Here is a 21,739-nt window from a genome sequence, read left to right on the forward strand (position 1 = left end):
TAAATACGAAATAGTTCATGTTTTTTCAAATTCTCAGAGATAAAAACCATAAAACATCCATTGATGTGACAAAGTTCCTGTGTTTTCAAATTCTCACTGACAAAAACCATAAAACATCCATGAAAAACATCAAATAAATCGACCAACATACATAACCATCCATGAAAACATCCATAAATGTGATAAAGTTCCTGTTTTTTCATTTTCACTGACAACAAACATGCATAAATTATGTAAAAAAAAGTTGTAGGTGGCAGCACGGGTGTCATCCTGTATCAATAGGGTCATCTCTACTGATGACAATGTTTATTTTATCGCAAAAAAACATTACTTATGATAACAATTTGAGGACCAAATATTTGTACGTTGAGGGTATTAAGTAAATCAAATAAACCAACAAGGTATTGAACGAAGTTCAATCTACTGGTAGATAGCAATGTATAAATGCATGTACACGTTACACATTATTTTGTAAGTAGGACTGTTTATCTTCAAAGCCAATAAAACCCTCCTCCTTGCCTTTTTCGTGCCTTTTTTATAGAAAAAATAAAAAACGAATAACAAACAAACCAATATCTATAGCCTATATACAATGAATGCTACTGCGATTGAGCACCACAAAGTATTTCTACAAACAATTAAGAGTGACTTGTAAGCTATTTTTTATTCCGGCAGTCATTTTCTAATATAAATATGTATAGGCTTACCTTGGCAATAATTATAGCCGTAAAATAGATAAAAGCGGCAAGTTTAACATACTGAGGGTTTAAATGTGAAAGCTGGTCCTGCATCTTTTTGTCGGAAGAAAATTCACTCAAGTTGTCAGGATACCGCATGATAAATCCAAAGTAGGTCAAACTAAAATTAAAAAACAGTAATGAAGAACTTATATATTTTCATATTTAAATGTTCCAGAACACTGCACGACTCTTTCCGTGATAATTTTTGTTTTCAAGAAAATTAAAGAGCAAATTTACATCTCAAGAAGAGCTGAATGTTCCAGAACATAGCACGACTCTATTCATCATATTTTTTGTTTTAGAGAAAATTAAAGAGCAAATTTGAATCTCAGGACGAGCAAACATTGACACACAGCGTTGTCAAACATAACACTAAACTAGTAAAAAAAAAATCACAATAAAGAAATAAAACCTGAAACGAACGAACATTACTACAAATAAATTCTACCGCTTTCTCCATCTCTACCCCCGCCCCTCAAAAAAAAAAGAGGCTAGAGCGTCAACTCTACTTTATTGAAACTGAACAGAGAGCTTCCGATACTATTGGGCCGATATGGAGGTCAGTGTCATTATAAAATATCGGGAAAAAAAATTTCGAAATGTATGTAGAGTTCAAGAACGTACAACTTTTACCAAAACAACTTAAAAGAATACAATAAACCATAAATTTCTGTTTAATGAATGTTCACTAGCTTGAGTGAAAGATTCAATCGGTTAAAACCTTGATATCCAGTCAGCGGCGCAGCTAAGGGGGGAGGGGGTGTCGTAAGGCGGAGAAAGGGGGAAGGTAAGCTTTCAAGGTGCCAGCGCCGCGTGCGAACATCTGGAAAAATTTACCTATTTACCTTGGAAATTTAGCATGTGTCCACATTTTTGGCATACTGGACGATTATGTTGACAAATTCTTTAAATCCCTCCTCCAAACTTGAAGCTCTAGCTGCACCTCTGTATCCAGTGTGCGTAGCATGGATTCGTTAGTAAGAGACCTTATGATATGAATGCAAAGGAAAGTTTTCACATTCACACGTGAATGATTAAAATACAAGTTCCAGCTAATGAAATTTGGGTTTCGAATAATCAATTTCAATAAATATCTTTATATAAATATAAGACACCATAGCGTCACACTTCCAGCTTTTTTGTTGCATTAGAAAATTTTTCAGTCACTTACAAAACTTCCAAGAACCTTAAGTAGACGACCATAAATTTTATGAGATAAATCATCCAGCCATTCTTATCCTGTTGAATTTATTAGCCTTCTTAATTCGGAAATTTTTTTTTCTGAAATAGCAGTATCTACAGGTAATACTGTACTAACAATCAAAATAAGGCAAAGATTTGGGAGAAAGGTAGCTCCCCATTTCTGAAAAGACAACAAAGCAAAAGCAAGCCTCTCTGGGATCAGAAAATTCTTTTCCCAATTACTGCGTCAAATCTCAAACTCTTTCCTCAAGGATTCTGGTTCAAGTAGAATATCACCCTAGAGCTCAAGCAAAACTTCTATTTCATGGTCTTGGAATGAAAAGAAGCAATCTTAGAAAGGGCAAGGATGCTGAGGTATGACAAAATATTCTGGTAAGGTTGAACACGCTGCTTCTATTTCATGGTCTTGGAATGAAAAGAAGCAATCTTAGAAGGGGCAAGGATGCTGAGGTACGACAAAATATTCTGGTAAGGTTAAACAAGTTGCTGCTATTTCATGGTCTTGGAATGAAAAGAAGCAATCTTAGAAGGGGCAAGGATGCTGAGGTATGACAAAACATTCTGGTACGGTCAAACACGTTGCTTCAACAGTGATACGAGGTGATCTAAAAAGGCAATAAACAGAGAGGTTGTGAGGAATGAACGGGTATTTAAAAAGACTACTAACCAACTAAAGTGGTCTTTTTCATCAAATAAATGTAAAGATTAGAAATAACACGGTTAGTAGCTACGTAAAATACTGTCACACTGTACACTCATCGGCCTATTATTCAAAAAGAATAATTTACCAACAAAAGTTTGTTGCCTGCAACATTAAGGACAATAAGAGAAAAAAACGTATACGTTAATAAAAAAAGACAATAGATTATCTCCCACTACTTGATTGTACTGTACGAACAAATAAACGCTCAAAAGGGGATAAATCTATTTATTTAGACAGTGAAAACAGGTACAAAAGTCTACATGTTTCGATCAAATATACAGCGATCGTCTTCAGTCAGTCATAGAGAGGCAGTGTGGTCGGAGAGAAGGATACCTAATTTAAGGTGTTACGTCAAAAACACATTGTACTGCACTACTCGAAAAATAAGGTGGTACAAAAGATTTCCTACGGTATAATGAGCAAACACATCAGGATCGTTCAGATGCATAATCCTTTCTCCTTAAGTCCTTAGATAAGTCTATCCAAGTTCTAAAGTACTGTTAAAACACTGAGCTTGATCGAAAATAGAAGCAAAAGCAGTAGCAGTATTTTCTCGCATTTGTGTTATTCTAGAGAGAATAACATTTCTAGACTACATTTCTAGAATAACATTTTCTAGACTAACATTTCTAGAATAACATTTCTAGACTCATTTCTAGAATAACAATTCTAGAGAGAATAACGTTCTTGCGTGTTTGCAAGCGGGAATCAGATCACAGTCATTTGAGTGAAGAGTCTTACACTAGGGAAGCGTAAGGCTGAAAAAATTCCTTTGCTACATACAGGAACATCACATCTTGCGATTGGTTCATGGTATCCAGTGGTTACAACACTTTCGTAGATGTTCCTACATTAATATTCTCTTCAAGAACTTTGAGAGAATGTAAGAATAGGCTGGACAATCGATCCGTTTTTCACAGAGTCCAGACAGATACTACTTTCGTGAATCAAGTAAGAGCTTCTTGACTTTCTTTTCGCTTTTTTTTTTTAGATTTTGGGTTTTGAGTGGATAAGCAACGCACATATTGGAATCTCGCGACAAGGTTCCAAAGAGATTTTAAAAACTGTAATTGAACTGACAGAAATACGAGAAGGTAGAGAGTGTGTGCTTTACAGTGTATATCAAATACCTTCAGGTGATGCTCACGCATAGCAGTCTAAACAACCCTGAGGCGGCCACTTACTACTGCGGTTCCATCGCAAACCTGGCAAATCATCCTTTCCAGATGAAGTCCAAGGCTTTAGAGAAACAGAAACCTTGCCTAAACTCTCACTCTTTACAGAAAGTATCGAATAATTTAGAAGATTTTTCGGCTGCATGTCCAAAATCCTTTATCATAAAAAAAAGAAGAAAAAAACAGAAAAAGGTTCACCTAAAATAAATAAAATTTATTAAGAACAGGGAAAAGAAAACAACTGACTTTATACAAAAACAAAATGAAAAAAGGAAACAAAAGAATGTTTATTACGGAAAACTGTGCTTTGCTGGATACAATGGAATTTCAGAAAATGCTTGAGACTTTTCATAAATTGATTTGTGAGGAAAATTGGTCAGTATCCACTGAAATACATCACCACATGAAGAAAAGCACATTCGGTAGAGTAAAATACGCTTTTAAAAATGGATCTGTTAGACAACAAAAAATTTAGTTGTATAGGAAAGGAGAAGGGGTAGAGCCTGTAAGTCTGTTCAACTCCAAATACTTGATTTAATATTTTACTTTGCTTTTTTGGTTTACATTTCTTCGGCGTTCAAAGTACATTATTACAGAAATCCTTTATGTTTTCCCATAACAAACACGCTTCTGGCAGTGTCTTTACCGAATGTATTTTTGGCAGAGTTTTTCTCTACAAAGGCTACAAAGGGTTTTTCTCTCCATGTGAAAATGAGAAGCAGCATGAAAATGCAGTTTGGTAAGAAAGAAGTTAAAGAACCACCACGACGACAGAAACGATCATTCAAGTATTATTAACGTCTTTTTTCCTCTTTCTACGTTAGCACGAGTAAAAAAATTTACCATGAAATGAAGAGTTCACCAGCCTGGATCGCAATGAACGGTAGCAGCAGGATAGGATTGACTTTTTGGACTCCTTGAATCAGCATGAACGCAACCAAAAGATAAAGGGAAGCCGTTGAAATTCGGACAAATAGCTCGTCTGCAAAAAAAAAAAATCAAATAAAAAAACAACTTAGTACTACATATTCCGACTTCCTGACGAAAAGGACTTATCATTAAAAGATTACTTAAAAATAGCTACTAAAACTAGAAATTCTTAATGGACAAAATGCTTAGATTGAGGAACTGACCATATTTCACGCAGGTCTTAAAAAAAAAGAAAAAAAAAAGAAGTGAATATCTTCTTCCTAATTCGTATTAGGTAGACAAGGAAACAAATGAAAACAATTTTTCCACCAGATATTATCAGTGCAGATCATAAAAATAGCTGAAGGTTTGATACTGCTAGAAATTGAATCTCGTCTCTCTCCATCTCTCTTTTTTTTTATTATACCTGAATATAGGTTTACATTATAAGGTATGAAAAAGTTGAATTTCGTAGCTAAATCTGAGAGCATTAACAAATTCAATTTCACAAGTCAAATGCGGTAATAGTTGGAAAACTTCGCGTTTACGCGGTAAATATCCACATTTTTAGATTCGCTGCACCATCAAGTACTTAAAATCGGGTCGAAATTCATAGCAATCGTCATGGTTTCGTATAAAGCGGTAAAACCTCTTATTAAAGACTTGGTCATTGATACTTTGGAGACTGTCTGGGCTACAAGATTATTCTAGGTAGCAAATATTTATTTATTGTTTAAAAATAAATATTTCTGCCCTTTAATATATATATATATATATATATATATATATATATATATATATATATATATATATATATATATATATAATTAGTCAATGATCAAACAGATATTCCCTTAAAATCAAGTGCCTCTTATCGGGTGACGTTTCTAATAAACCATCGAATATAATTTACCTTCATTACAAACCAAAAATTAAAATACGTTTTTCAAAGAAAAGTAAAGGCCATTTTAAACTTAAGCTCGGCAGATACAAATACCTTTTAAAATTCAAACTCAAAACGACCAGAAATTAATATTAAAGAATAAATGAAACCCAAAAGGAACAGAAATTAAATATGCAATCATAGCAAAAACATACAACAATTAATAACATAAATAAATAAATAGATCTTAAAGCGAGTAATGCTTAGATTGAATATGAAAATCAAGCCTAAAAAAAAGAAAAAAATTTCCTATTGAAGTATAAATGAAACTTAAAACGAACAGAAATTAAAATAAACAATCAAATCAAACAAACATACAATAGATATTAATGTAAATTAATAAACGAATCTTAAAACAAGTGAAACTTGAATTGAATATGCAAATCAAGCTCGAAACGAACAAAAATCACAACAAACCAGAGTTTGGGTATGACCTCCTTCTGTCACTGCGAAAGTCTAAAACCTACTGGGTCATTAGCGCTTTACTGAAAACCAATTTTATGACAAATATTTTCTTTTGTACTTAATATGGAAAATAAACATTAAAATTATAGTAACATTTTGAACTGATGAGCTTTCAGCAATTAATATCATTATACATCAAATATTCAGTTTAATTTATTAACTCTTATTAAAGTTGTTCAAGACAAATACAGTTTAACTACAAACAAGTGTTTTGATACTGCCTCCTTTCTTAACTGTAAATAAAAACCAAAAGCCTACTGCGTCATTGGCGCTTAACTGAAAAAATTATATTACAAATATTTTATTTCCCAGTTCTTACAGTATTGAAAATAAAAATATAATAACAGTGAAATAAATTCTTGAAATGATGGATCATTCAAGAATTTATATCTTTATGCATCAAATATACAATTTGATGTTGTTTATACTTTCCAAGACTGTTCAAGATGCAAATAATATTCAATAAAAGCTCAGTGAGGCGGTAGGTTTTAGATTTTTACAGTGAGAGAACGAGGCGATGCCCAAACACTTGTTTGCAATGATTTTTGTTCGTTTCAAGCTTGATTTGCATATTCAATTTAAGTTTCAATCTTTTTAAGACTTATTTATTAACTTACATTAATATCTATTGCATGTTTGTTTGTATTGATTGTTTATTTAATTTCTGTTCGTTTTAAGTTTCATTTACACTTCAATAGGAAAATATTTTTTTTTTGTTTTAAGCCTGATTTTCATATTCCCTCTAAGCATTACTCGCTTTAAGATCTATTTATTCATTTATATTATTACTTGTTGTATGTTTTTGCTATGATTGTTTATTTAATTTCTGTTCGTTTTGCGTTTCATTTATTCTTTAATAGTAATTTCTGGTCGTTTTGATTTTAAATTTTAAAATATATTTGTACCTGCTGAGTTTAAGTTTAAAATGGTCTTTACTTTGTTTTTTAATTAATTTTTGTTCGTTTTTGTTTGAAAAAATTTTCAAGTTTTTAAAATTCCTTATTTAAAAATCAAACTTAAAAAAAAAAAAAAATCAAATATTCATCAAAGTATCAAAACTGGCATCAAAGTAACAGTGATCAAAATCAAAGCGAAAAAATGGGTTTGTGTCAACCTCGGAGTTTTTATTATCTGATGTTTAAACTATTTTTAACAAAATGGCTATCTCAAAATTTGTATCGGATGGGTTTCGAGAAAAAGGGCGTGGGGGGGGGGGAGGGGGCAAATTAAACTTCGGTCTCTTTTGACTCTTTAAAAATGAACTAGAACTTTCTATTTTCAATCAAATGAGCCCTCTCTGAAGTTTATACGAGGGTCTCTTCTATAAGAACCATATATATCCCCAGAGTATAACTTACAACGGGGCCCTGGGCCCTGGGGGGGCTGTGTCGACCCCGAAGTTTTAATATCTGATGGTTGAACTATTTTTAACAAAATGGTCACTTCAAATTCTTATCGGGTGGGTTTATCCATCCGATAAACCCAAAGGCGCGGAGGGCGGGAGGGGCTAGTTGCTCTCCGATTTTTTTCACTCTGAGAAAATGAACTTCAATTTTTAATTTCCATTGAAATAAACCCTCTCTGAAGTTCATACGAGCATCCTTTTCATAAGAACCACATACGGCCCCAGGACATAGCTCACAATGCCTCCCCCCCCGGCCCTTGGGGGTTGTGTCGACACCAGGGTTTTGTTATCTGACCTTTGAACTATTTTGAGGAAAAAATGGCTCTCTCAAAGTTCTTATCGGATGGGTTTGAGGAAAATAGGGCGTGGAGAGGAGGGCTAGTTGCCCTCCGATCTCTTTTGACTCTTAAAAAGTGAACGAGAACTTTCAATTTCCAATCATATGAGCCCTCTCCAAAGTTTATACGAGCATACCTTCCATAAGAACCATATATGCCTCCAGAGCAATACTTACAACGCCTAACCCTTGGGGGGGGGGGGGTCGACACAGGAGTCTTTCTTATCTGACCTTTGAACTATTTTTATCGAAATGGCCATACGTAAAGGAGTTTTTTTCATATGATCTTTAAACTATTTTTAACAAATAGCTACCTCAAATTTTTCATCAGATGTATTTGGGGAAAAAGGGCTGGGGGGGGGGCAGTTGCCTTCCGATCACTTTTGACTCTTAAAAAGGGCACTAGAACTCTCGATTTCCAATCGAAAGAACCGCCTTTGAAGTATACACGACGACCCCTTCTATATGAAGTGCCTCTGGGAAAAAAACAAATGGAGTGAGAGGGAGAGGCTAACTGCCCTCCAATCACTTTTGACTCTTAAAAAGTGAATTACAACTTTCAATTCCAAATCAAATGAGCCTTCTATAAAGCTTATGTGAGTAATCTTCCCATAACAACCTTATATGTCCCCAGGGTATCACTTACAACGCCTGCCCCCTGGCCTTTGGGGGACGTGTGGACACAAGAGTTTTTGTTATATGACCTTTGAACAATTTTAAAAAAAAAATGGCTATCTCAAAGTTCTTATCAGATGGGTTTGAGGAAAATAGGGCGTGGAGAGGGGGGCTAGTTGCCCTCCGATCTCTCTTGACTCTTAAAAATTGAACAACAACTTTCAAATTCCAATCATATGAGCCCTCTCCCAAGTTTATACTAGCATACCTTCCATAAGAACCATATATGCCTCCAGAGCAATACTTACAACGCCTAACCCTTGGGGGGGGGGGGGGGGGTGTCGACAAAGGAGTATTTATTATATGACCTTTTAAATATTTTTATCGAAATGGCCATACGTAAAGGAGTTTTTTTCATATGATCTTTAAACTATTTTTAACAAATAGCTACCTCAAATTTTTCATCAGATGTATTTGGGGAAAAAGGGCTGGGGGGGGGGGAAGTTGCCTTCCGATCACTTTTGACTCTTAAAAAGGGCACTAGAACTCTCGATTTCCAATCGAAAGAACCGCCTTTGAAGTATACACGACGACCCCTTCTATATGAAGTGCCTCTGGGAAAAAAACAAATGGAGTGAGAGGGAGAGGCTAACTGCCCTCCAATCACTTTTGACTCTTAAAAAGTGAATTACAACTTTCAATTTCCAATCAAATGAGCCCTCTCTAAAGTTTATACGAGCATCCCTTTCATAAGAACCATATACGCCCCAGGACAACATTTGCAACACCTATCCCCGGGCTCTGCGGGGAGTTTTTGTTATCTAATTTTTGAACAATTTCCAAAAAACTGGCTATCTCAAAATTTGTAGCGGATGGGTTGGGAGAGAAGAGACTTGGGGGGGGCTAGCTGCACTTAAATGTCCTAACTCCTACAAAGTGAGCCATAATTGTGAATTTCCAATCAAATGAGCCTTCTATGAAGTTTATACGAGCATCCCTGTCATAAGAACCATAGATGCCCTTAGGGCATAATTTAGAACACCTTCCCCTGGGCCCTGGGGGGTTGCATTCACACCGGAGTTTTTCTTATCTGACCTTTGAACTATTTCCAACAAAATGTCTATCTCAAAATGTTCATCAGATGGGTTTGGAAAAAGAAGGCGTGGGGGGTGGGGGCTAGCTGCCCTCGGATCTCTTTTGACTATTAAAAAGTGAGCTCAAACTTTCAATTTCCAATAAACTAATCCATTCTGATAATTATATGAGCATTTCTTACATAAAGACCATATATGCCGCATGCCAGAAGTTGCAATGTCTGCCCAAAGGTCCTGGGGGTTGTGACGACACCTGAGTTTTAGTTATCTGATTTTTGAGAAATTTTTAACTTAATGGCGATCTCAAATTTTTATTGGATACATTTTGGGAAACAGGGGCGTGGGGCTAACTGCCCTCGGATCTCTTCTGACTATTAAAAAGTGAGCTCGAACTTTCAATTTCCAATCAAATGAGCCCTTTTTGAAGTTTATACGAGCATCCCTTCCATAAGAACCATATATGCCCCAAGGGCAGAACTTATAACCCTTGCCCCTGAAGACTGTGGGGGATTGTTTTGCTCAAACATATAATTTCCAGAATTTTCAACTACGTTGAACAAAATGGCTATATGAAAATTTTGATTCGACGTGTTTGGGGAAATGGTGGGCGTGGAAGGGTTGTTAGTTGCCTTCCAATCACTTTCGACTATTAATAAGGGAACTACCCATTTAAACTTCCATTAGAAAGAACCCTTTCTAAAGTTTCTATGACAACACTTTCTATAAAAACCTTATATGCCCCCAGGGCATAACTTACAACCTTTGCTCTGAGGGCTGTAGGGGGGGGGGGGGGGGTTGTTATTCTCAAAGACCTAATTTCCTGAATTGTCAACTACGTTGAACAAAATGGCTATATCAAAATTTTGATTGGATGTGTTTAGGGAAAAGGTGGGCGCTAGTTTCCCTCCAATCACTTTCGACTTTTATAAAAGGGCACTAGCCCTTTCAATTTCCAAGCGAATGAGTCCTTTTTGAAGTTTCGACGGACAAATCTTTCTATAAAAACCTTATATACCCCCAGGGCATCTTACAACCCTTGTCCTGACGGATGTGGAGGGTGGCCTTTACTATAGGCAACGCTATAGCATTGCCTCTGATTTAAAAGTTATGAATTTTCTTAAATTTGGTAAAGATAAGACCGCAGTTACTCGTCAAAGAGGAGTATATCAAATACCATGTAACTGCGGAAGTTATTGTGTCGACAGAATCCAAAAAATTGGGAAAACAGCACAAAGATAATATAACAAAGGCTCTAAACTGTACTAGCATTTTATTTCTTTTTCTTCAGCTTTGAGCAACCAAATTTTTGAAAATCCCAAGTCATTCAATATTTTTTACAGACACCACTCTCAATAACAATGATCTAGGTATAAAACCAATTTTTAAAAAGGTAATTGAAAATAAAATTAATATACCATTAAGATGTTACTCACAAATTTGATTCAAGGCAATCTAAAATATTATATAACAAAACGAAGAACAAATCATAATGAACCTATATGTAAAAAACTTACAAGGCTAAAAAAAAAAAAAAAATGCTTGATATGATTTTGTCTGGACGTATTACCTTGTTTTTAGTCCTAGCTGAACCTTTTATCTAATAGTCCTTGCATAGAATAATGACACAAGGACTGTTCTGCTGTTGGTTTTATTTTTAGTTTTGTCCTTTTTTATCTTAAGTCTCGAATTTTATCTTTACTCTACTTTTTCATTTTGCCGAGGACGACTATTAGATATATAGCCGAAATATTCAATTAATTTTATTCTACTTTTATTCACTGTCTTTAAAGTTTCCTCATTGCATTATATTTTTTATTGTTTGTACGATAGCCATTTAAATAAACAACAGTGCGCTTTTCACTATTAAGGACGTGTGAAGCCTACTTTTTTAGAAGCATAAATATAAGAGTTCGAGTGCTTGTTTGTCTGTCTATACACTAAGAAATAAACTAAACTAATCAAGCTAGAAATTTTCCAGAAAATTCTTGGAATCGTGAGAATGGCTATTAACTATCTAAGCAATGCCCCAACAAAGGAAAATGCACAATAAATGTCAAAAAGCCTTGTGGCTTTTGGGGCATTCTCGATAGACATTTTTTAAACAAAGTTGTAGCAGATAATAACATTGTTTACAATAAGCTTGAACATACTTACACAGAGGTCTTTACGACACTGGATTAAAGTATTGGTGGCAAGTGTTTCAAACTTTTTTGTATTTTCTAGGTTCAGAAAGTTCGCTTATAATGGATATTTTTAATTTTAGAAAAATACCCCAACTTCCTTATTTGCAAGTATGAGCGATAAGCCTCAACTGCCTTTACCTTTTGATATAGTCCTCTCATTTTCAACGACAGAATATCCTAAGGATCCAAGGAAAGCTTGTTCATCTTCGACCGGCATTGCCCGTGGCTCAGCACTTCCCCCAAACATATCAGCAAAATTGTCAACCATTGAATCGTTTCGTTTAGTCTGATTCTCACTGCAAATTATATGGTACGGTATAAATATAGTCTCTTTTCTAGATCAATGACTTCTGGCGTATTTAAGATTACAATTTTAAAAGTGAAGACAAAGAAAACAAAAATGCTGATAAATAAAAATTGTGGCCCCTTCTATCGCTAAACAAAAGACTCAAATTGCTGGTTCAAATTCAACCACTTATTATTCAATACCCATGCAAATATCTGACTAGACCGATGGAGAGGCAAGCACGAAAAACTAGGGCTAGGCGAAGATAAGAGTAATATTTCAGTAGGACAAAAGCAGCAACTGGCCGAAAGATATTACTATAAATAATATGCACTCTATAATTCGGCACTAATTATTACGGGCGGAAGAACAAACAAGAGACACAGATCAAACCATAGACACAAGCCCAATAGATGGCTTAATTCAGTAAACAAAGATAAAAACAAATTACTATATTGCTGAGGCTTACTTGACCACATAAAATAAAGAATTGTCTTAGATTAAATATGTCAAAGATTGAGTTTGTTTTAGATACTTTGTTCTAGTTTCAAGATACTGAGTTCAAGATTAGAGAGCATTTTTCAAGATTAAACTCAAGCTTTAAATGCATGTAGATTAGGCTCCACTATTAAGTTTCAGTGCATCTAAACTATGCAGCATTGTTTTTTGGCTAAAATATTCAAGCTATTCAAATTGTTATTAAAAAAAAATCTAGACAAATTCAATGGTGAAACAATCCCACTTCTAGGTAATGTAACAGAGATTTTTACAATGATTTAACTGTTGAAGTGGTGATTAGCTGTTCAACTGCTGGGTACCTCATCCTATACATATGATCGTAACTCTCAAAGGTTATGCGGAAAGCACCTCGTGATACTTATATTTCTGGGGCAGGGCAACCAACCCGAATTACCCTAATCACAGTTAACTGCCGCAGGTCAAATTTCTAACTATGTATAACATCAATCAGTTCTTACTGGAGATTAAATTTTAAAAAAACATGTTTTTTTTTAACTGAAAGCAAGGAGCAAGATTAAAACTCAAAACAAACAGAAATTATTCTGTATATGAAGAGTTGCCCCTTCCTCACTTGCTCTTTACGCTAAAGCTGTTAGCACTTTTGAAAAGCTTCCTATTCTAATTAAACGGTCACTGTGTTTCAATAGCCGTTCTTAAAAATTGGGACAAACAGTCAAACTTTAGCGTCATAAGGAAAGATTTAAGGGAAATAGGAACTTTTTGGGAGGGTGTAAAGAGGGAGGATTTCAAAAGATTGGTAAGGAGGAGGAGCCCGCGTTTCTGTACTGGCCTCAGGCAGCTAGGTGCTGCAGTGAGTTGTTAGCAGTAGTACTAATAAGAATTAACTCGTTTTTATGCCGAGTCAATTTTTTTGTAGTCATTAGTACAACTTCATACAGGACGATCAATCTAAAATGAATTAAATATTTTAGGTCAATCTAGCTTAGAGACAAGGCCGCATTCAAGGGAGGAGTTAAGGGGCTTAAAAATAAGAATGTAAAACATTTTGGATGCGTTTTTTAAAGTTTTCTTTACCTTCCCTCCTCCGAAAAAAAAAATCATGGATATGACTCTGCTTAGAGAAGTAACAACCTGTAGATTTTTGCAAGCGTACGGATCATTTTTTTCAAAATGTAGCCTACATTTCAACACCAAAGTTTTCAGCCCCTCATAATTCTAGAAATGAGGACATATTTTAAAAGCGTAATTTAATCGGTTCATCGAGGATTATTGCTCTGCACTAAACAAAAATCTATTTGTTTTGGTTCGAACGTTCATTTTTTCTTTTTTTTGCAGTTTTATTTTCTAATAAAACTGCAAAGAAAGCAGCAAATCATAGGCTCCACTTTCTTTACCAATGAGGCATCAATGAAAAATTAGGAGGCACATGTGCCACCATACCTCTACCACGTCCTACACTTAGAGAATGAAATGACAAACTCAACTGAAACCAAAAACTGAAATTTCAGTAGCATCAATCGCAACATTTTCGGATTTGTGGCAAGGGCTCCTTTTTTGTATAGTTAAATTCTACTATTTACTATTCTAAAATAGTGTTTCTTGAAGAGGCCTGGAAACTGTTGCAAGCCTTAAACATTATTGGATTTAGTCAAATTTCATTTTGAAAATGATGGCTGCCAGCTTGCATTCTTGAATTCAGCTTTAAATTCGAAAGCAATAATAAAAATGGAAAAATAAAACTTGGTGAAACAACTTCAAACAGTTTCTTCAACATAGACTATGAAACTACTCCAATCTACACACTGTGGGCTCTGATTCAAGGACAGACAAAGACCATACTTTTGGTCCCAAGTAAGAATTATGTGCAACTTTCAAAAACACTATCTAATATTCATCAATCATACCGAGGTCTTCATTTTCCGTATAAGACACAGAGGTTAGACTTTTACCATTTTCTAAAAAAAGGCGGACAAGACCAGACTGCTGCAAACAGAACACAATGAACCTTATAAGGTTCAGAAAAAGAAGATGACATTACATCATATCACTAAATCATAGGTTTTATATATACAATTATATATATATATATATATATATATATATATATATATATATATATATATATATATATATATATATATATATAATATATATATATATATATATATATATATATATATATATATATATATATATATATACATATATATATACATATATTTCAACTTCATACAATTTTATGCAAAATAATCAATTTAAGTTCAATTTAAATTTTAGTTTGGCCTACCTTAGGGAAGTAACGTCCTGTAGATTATTACCAACTTTTGAATCCATCTTATCAGGCAGATTTGAGTGAAGCAGAATTGCAGTGATCAGGGACAAGTTCAGAATATTAATAGCCTGAAAATTAGCCACAAATTGTTGAGACAAATAATCTAACTAAAATCAATAGATTGTATACTGAAAATCGATGCACAAACAGAAATTTTCACAGGACCCCTCTAGCTCATTTAAAAGACAAAACAGTCTAAGCCTAGACCTTCTGGTATCTAAAATTTGTTCGATTGTTTTTGTATTTTTCATATGGTTTACCTATTTGAGTAGCCTTGATATGCTCACTAGATACAAATACATTTCTATATATTTGCCTGTTCCCTACTCAAATTTACCTATAATTTGTAGAAGTATGTAATTTTGGATTGCATAAATTTTATTACAATTTACATCCATTGATATAATTACAATTTACATCTCTTTTTTTCTGATGACCCAATTTCAGCGGATAAATTGCCTGGAACAACATAAGTTTTAAGAACTTAGCTTCCATATTATTTTGTTGCAGTATTGATAATAATGTATTTGCAACATTTAAGTCATTTTTACCACAAACAAAGGACGTGGGTTTCAATTGAAATTACCTCAGATAAAGGATTAAACAAATGCCTTTTACTTGGTTGAACACCCAATCACTTTAACTGATTTATAATTACTCTTTAACAGGCAAGCACTAAACCCCAAAATATAAGTTTGCGTTAGACCCCTTTTTTATAAATAAACTATTATTTTTTTTGTACAAAAAAAGAAAAAAAAACAAGGGACTCTCTGATAGCAAGCCAAACACACTTTTGTCATGCAAGCAAGAGTGCAAAAAAACAACAACAAAAAACAAAACAAAAACAACAACATCAAATATGCTCCTATTAATCCAATGTGCTCCCATAAAACCTGAAGAAAAGAGTGTTAATTAGAATATATATATATATATATATATATATATATATATATATATATATATATATATATATATATATATATATATATATATATATATATATATATATATATATATATATATATATATATAAATTGCCCATGGACAAAATTCATTAAGTTTCTGATATCCATCAAAGATTACCAGTTAAAAAAAAAATTACAAAATTTCACAAACATAGGGAAACGCCCAACCCCACAAGAGAATGTTCTTGGGAAAACTACACAAACAAACTTAAAACTACACAAAGTTGGAGGAAAACTACATAAACAAACTTAAAATGTCTGAGAGCCTTAGAACAGAGGTCTCAAATGCCTATCTGCAAATGATTTTTTTAATACTTTTTTTTAAAGAAAGGAATTCTTCACAGAAAAGTAAAGAGCCATTTTAACACCTATGACAAGCAGAAATAAAATCATATGGTAATCCAAACTTAAGACAAACAGAAATTATTATCAATGCAGGAATGAGATCCAAATCAAAAGAAATTATGATGAATAATTATCAAACATAAAGATCATAGATACCACAAGAATGACCAAATGAATCAAACATTAAAACTAATTATCCCATTAAATTTAGAAGGAATAGAAATCACCACTAACAGGAGTATGGCTCATGCCCTCTATGCCTTCTAGAAGGCCAAAGCCTCATTTATACTTTACTGAAAACAATCTGCATTTTGAGCAGTATGATTTTTATTGGTCATAATATCCACAACACCCACAATAAAAAATAATATCACAGGGCTAATAAAGATTTACAACTAAGAAGTACTATCCCCCTCCCTCCCAAACCCCTTAACAGCTTGATTGTCTTATGAATGATATTGAAAATGAGCAATGTAATTTTTATTTACCAGAACATTGATGATCAAAGAAGAAAATCACCATGCTAATCATGATCACTAGATACAACTAAAGAAAGTAGACCAATTATTTTTTATACATATGATATTCATTCCATGCATTACCAGAAATTTTTAATTTTTCAAAGTTCTTTTATTATAAAAGAGAAAACGCTAGAAATATTTTTAGTTTTCAGTAAAGCAAAATTGAGGCCCTGGCTTTCAGAAGGCTAATAAGGTAGTAGCTCTACCCCTGCTTGTGATAATTTCTGTTGTTTGACATGATTATTCATTTTAACTGATTCATTTAATTTTATGCATTTGAAAGAAATGGTAGCTTACCATATGCCAAAGTCCAATGCACATTGTGGCTGTTTTCACATGACAAAAGAATATGCATCTCCATCTTTTTGTATCACGAATTAATTCACTGGCTGGCATTGACTCACTTGAAAACATCATCCAATTATTTAGCTTAATTCTCATACCTGAAATTTACAAGCATTGCAAGATGAATAAATGCACATTAACATTTGGTTGAAATTGTGACTCTGAGAAAAAAAAAAAAGAACAGCAAACCTTTGTATACAGCCTAGGTCTGATTCCAGACAACAGAGAGGGGGGTTAAGGAGACTTGGATGCAGTTAAACTGGAAGTGACTCTGAAAATTGAATAAGTAAAATTTTCTTAATGTAATGGAATAAAAATTGGATTACTGTATAAGCATTTGTTCAGTTCAGAATTTACATTAATTAACTACCTTAATTTGCACTTTGGAGCAAATTAAGATCCAAAGATAATTTTGGTATTTTATTTTAGTTCCAAAAAGGGAATGAGCTGCACTATTACCAAACAGAATATATTGAATCCTGACATTGTAGAATACATTTTGATGTTAGAATATATTTTGTTTTCAGTTATGCACAAATGATTTTCTGGCCTTTAGAAGGCTTGGGTGTCATCAGCCCTGGTCCTGTTTGTAGTAATTTGTGTTTGTTGTAGGTATCATTTATCAACTGATAGTTAAGTTTAAATTAGTACTAGACTTTATTTTTACTTGTCTTTGGTTTCATGTAGCTCAGATTTTTTTCTGAATATCTCTTTTTTTGGAACAATTTATTTAAGTTCAAACTGAGAAATGGCTACCTGTCTTTTAATTCAAGATTTTAAAAAAAGAAAAAAAAAACTTTTATTCCAAAGAGATATTCAACTTCCTGTTGATGGTGAACATTTTTTGAAGGATATATGGACTTTTCTTTGTTTCTTTCCTCTTGATGGTTTTTACTTATTCTAGAAACTCTTTTAAGAAATAAAAAACTGTCTGGAAATTGCAGCAAGAAAATTCTGGTGGTGTATGTGTAGAACAATATAATAATGCCATACATAGTAACAATCAGACTGAAAGCACAGTTAAATAGCAAAGAAAAACTGGCATTGGAAAATGTACATATTCTATTTAGTTACTTGAACCAGAAAAGAAAAGTTTGGAGGTCTTGAATACCCTCCTCCTTTGCAAATATTCTATAATCATGACATTTTTGGCAAAATAAAGCCCAACAGCTGCCATGGAAATTTTTATTTTCTCACTTTTTTAACTTATAATAGTGGAATTTCCCTTTTTTAAAGATAGCTCACCAGTTCCAATCCATTAAAAGACTTTCTGTCGTTTTAGATATTAATCTTAAAAAGCTCTTTCTACAGAAGAAACTTTCAAAGAAAAGTAAAGAGCTACATTGAACATAAGACAAGCAGAAATAAAGTCAAATAGTATTTCAAGCATAAAAAAAACATAAATCACAATCAATAAATATGTAAAACCCAAAACTAAGAGAAATTTCAAATAAGTAATCAATTTAAACTTAAACAAACAGAAACAACCACAAACAGGAGTAGGGATATGCCCCCTATGCCTTGCAAAGACCAGAACATCATTTGCACTTAACTGAAAAATACCCTTATTTCAAGCTTTATTTGTTTGTCACAACATCAACAAAAAATAAGGAAAGCAAATTATATTAAACAAGATTACTGAAAAAATTTGAGGAAAAGCAGAATCACAGTTTGTTACATATTCATAATCATTCCTGAAAGTCTCAGCAATTTTGTATATATTAATGCTATAAAAGAGAAAATATTCAAAATGTATTTTGTTTTCAGTTAAGTGCAAATGATGTTCTGATTTTTACAAGACACAGGGGGAGTTAGCCATACTCCTGTTTGTAGTAGTTTCTGTTTGCTTTAAGTTTAGCTTGATTATTTATTGTAGTTTCTGTTCGTTTTGGGTTCAGCTTATTCATTTATAGTGATTTATGTTCCTTTTACACTTGAATTATTATTTGGCTTTTCCCTACTCGTTTTAGGTTTAATGCAGCCCTTCACTTGTCTTTGAAAAACTTCCTTTGTAGAATTTTTTTTTTATTATTATTAAAATATAATAAAAGGAATATTTGTAAAAACATTTTAAGAATTTTGGTTTGCTACAAGGGTGGTCTTAAAAGTTTCTGACCAAACATAGATACAAGAATGTTTATCTTAAAATTTATTTTTATTTTTCTACATAGTCTCCTTGTGACTATACACTTTTCCCATTAATGCTCCCATATCTTTAATCCTTCAAAATAGTACTTTGCATTCTTCTCTGCAAAATAATTATTCACAAAGGTGATTACCTCCTCATTTGACAAAAATCTTTGTCCTCCAAGCACATTTTTAAGTTGATTGAACAAAAAGAAATCACTTGGGGGCTAGATCTGACAAATGAGGTGGATGGTCAAGCAGTTCAAACAATAATTCATGGATTTTTGCCGTGACAACTTTTGAGGTGTGAGATGGGGACTTGTTATCAGGTTTTTCTTTTTCTGCAAATGTGGCTGTTTATCTGCAATTTCTGCCTTTAGCTTGGCAAGTAAAGATGTGTAGTACTCTTCTGTAATGGTTTTCCCTTTTTGAAGAAAATCAATTATCCCAAAAACCAGTCACTATCACTTTCCTAGCCAAAAAAAACAACAGATTTTCCTTTTTTTTGGAGCCAGTTCCCCCTTTGCAGTCCACTATTTTGACTGCATTTTTGTTTCAGATATATAATATCCAAGTTTTATCTATAGTAATTAATTGGCACCAAAACTTGGATTTATTGCACCTAAACTGTCCCCAACAGAGCATTGCAGATGTTCATTTGAACACATTTTTAGTCTAACATTAGCAAACACAGAACCAAATGCATGGACAGCATTCTCATGCCTAGATCTTGATTTAATATGTGACAAACACATTCTTTGTATATTTTCATTGCCTCTTCCATCTCTCTCACTTTAATTTTGGAGGTCATTTAACACCAATTGGTGACCACCATTGGCATTCCTTTAGTACCAATGTTTTTGTCAATAGTTACAGTTGTTGGATGTCCTAAACATTCATCATCTCCCAAGCTCTTATGGCCATATTTAAATTCAGCTGCCCAAAATTTCACTGTGGTAAGTGACAATGAAGAGTCCCTGTACACAGAGTCTAAATCATCTTTGATTTGCCTACATGTATTTCCTTTCAAAACAAATATTGTATGACAGCTCAATACTCAATTTTTCCCTTTTCACACAAACACTAGCAGTGACTCACTCAAACAGCAGTCAAATAAAAACTACTCAATAAAAATGGCTGAAACTTTGATGTGTTACTATTTTAAGATGCACAACTATATTCCCTGACATTTATTAATGAGTTCTGCAATCTTCAAGTTGAGAAACTTTTCAGACCACTCTTGTATTTATATTTTGGAAAAAGTCTTGGTAATAATTTTACTATAGAACTTTGGATAGATGGGTCTGTGGAATATTGGCCTAATTCAAATAAATGGATTGAAAATTGGCATAATCTTGGGCTTCTACAGGATTGAAGACATCCAGACCACTATTGTGGTACAACTCTGAACATACACATAGGTTCATCAAACATTCTGCTCAACATGCCTTAAAAGTTCAACTTAATTTTGTTAGCTGTTCCTGAGATATTACAAATGTCTTTACCATCTGGATGCACATAGTATCTTTTGATTTAGCTCAATGTGCCCTGAAAGTTTTAACTTAATACCCTTAGACATTCCTAAGATATTGTAGGTATACAACTTTGACAACCTGGACACACATACTTTTTTGTTTTAGCTCAAAATCCCCTCAATATAGCCTACCCAGGAAGTTTCAACTTGATAAACTTATGTGTTCCTTAGATTGCACAGATATGCCCTTTGACAAAATTGGAAGCATGTATTGTATTTTGATTTAGTTAAACATAAAAAAAAATGTCTTGAAAGTTCTTAAGTAATACTCTTAGCTGTTCCTGAGATATTATATTGGTGCCCTTTTGACAATCCAGATACACATAGTATCTTATGGTTTAGTTTTAAACCCCCCTTAAATTTCCCTGAAAATTTCAACATAATATCTTATCCTGTTACTGAGATATTGCATTCGTGTGTCATTTTGACAAACTGAATGCACCTAAACTCTTGATAAGTTCAATAGTTTTAGTAATTGTGGTAGTTGTAGTAGTAGCAGTACAAGTAGTTATAACAGTAGCAGTCACAGTTGCAATCACATTGGTAGCAGTAGTAGTTGCTATCACAAACAGTCTTAATTCTTTTTAGTTGCACTTTACAAGTACTCATAGTCAAAGTCACCAGTAGTTACAAGAAGTTGCAGTTGTAAGTAGTCACATTCAAAAGTAGTCATAGTTTTAATTAATTCCAGTTGCAGGTAATTGCAATCTCATCAGTTTTGGTTGTTCATATCAATTTGTTGGAGTTCCAAGCTGATTTTGAAAGTGTTTACCAGTTTTCTAGGAGTTTGACTTTCAGAATCAGCTTGTCACTGGTAAGTGACATCAGCTTTGGGGCAATTAAAAATTATATGATGACATTTCAAATGGAAAAAACACAAGTTTTCCAATGCAAGAAAGTGATCAATATTTCTTGTATTTTAGTGGTATGTAAATTTAACTATCTTTACTTATAGATAAATATGTTTCTTACAATCTGATAACTGGTACATTACCCTATTTGAAAACAGCACTGAATGGGGAAATAAATGGT

General features: G+C 33.4%; 1 protein-coding gene across 1 annotated transcript in view; it reads right to left on the bottom strand.

Annotated features, from left to right (window-relative positions):
• Positions 1 to 21,739, bottom strand: part of LOC148946879 (lysosomal-associated transmembrane protein 4A) — a 45,493-nt gene that overhangs the window by 21,243 nt on the left and 2,511 nt on the right. The window contains exons 2-6 of the mRNA XM_089096688.1: positions 16,999 to 17,144; positions 14,826 to 14,938; positions 11,911 to 12,068; positions 4,665 to 4,803; positions 708 to 858 (exon numbers count right to left, since the gene is read on the bottom strand). Of these exons, the coding sequence (XP_088952814.1) occupies positions 708 to 858; positions 4,665 to 4,803; positions 11,911 to 12,068; positions 14,826 to 14,938; positions 16,999 to 17,142 (705 nt within the window). The 5' untranslated portion in view covers positions 17,143 to 17,144. The remainder of the gene's footprint in view (positions 1 to 707; positions 859 to 4,664; positions 4,804 to 11,910; positions 12,069 to 14,825; positions 14,939 to 16,998; positions 17,145 to 21,739) is intronic.

This window comes from Artemia sp. Qi Xiang Cuo, chromosome 11, assembly GCF_049724085.1.
Source record: "Artemia sp. Qi Xiang Cuo chromosome 11, ASM4972408v1, whole genome shotgun sequence".
In the NCBI taxonomy this organism is placed as follows: Eukaryota; Metazoa; Arthropoda; class Branchiopoda; order Anostraca; family Artemiidae; genus Artemia; species Artemia sp. Qi Xiang Cuo.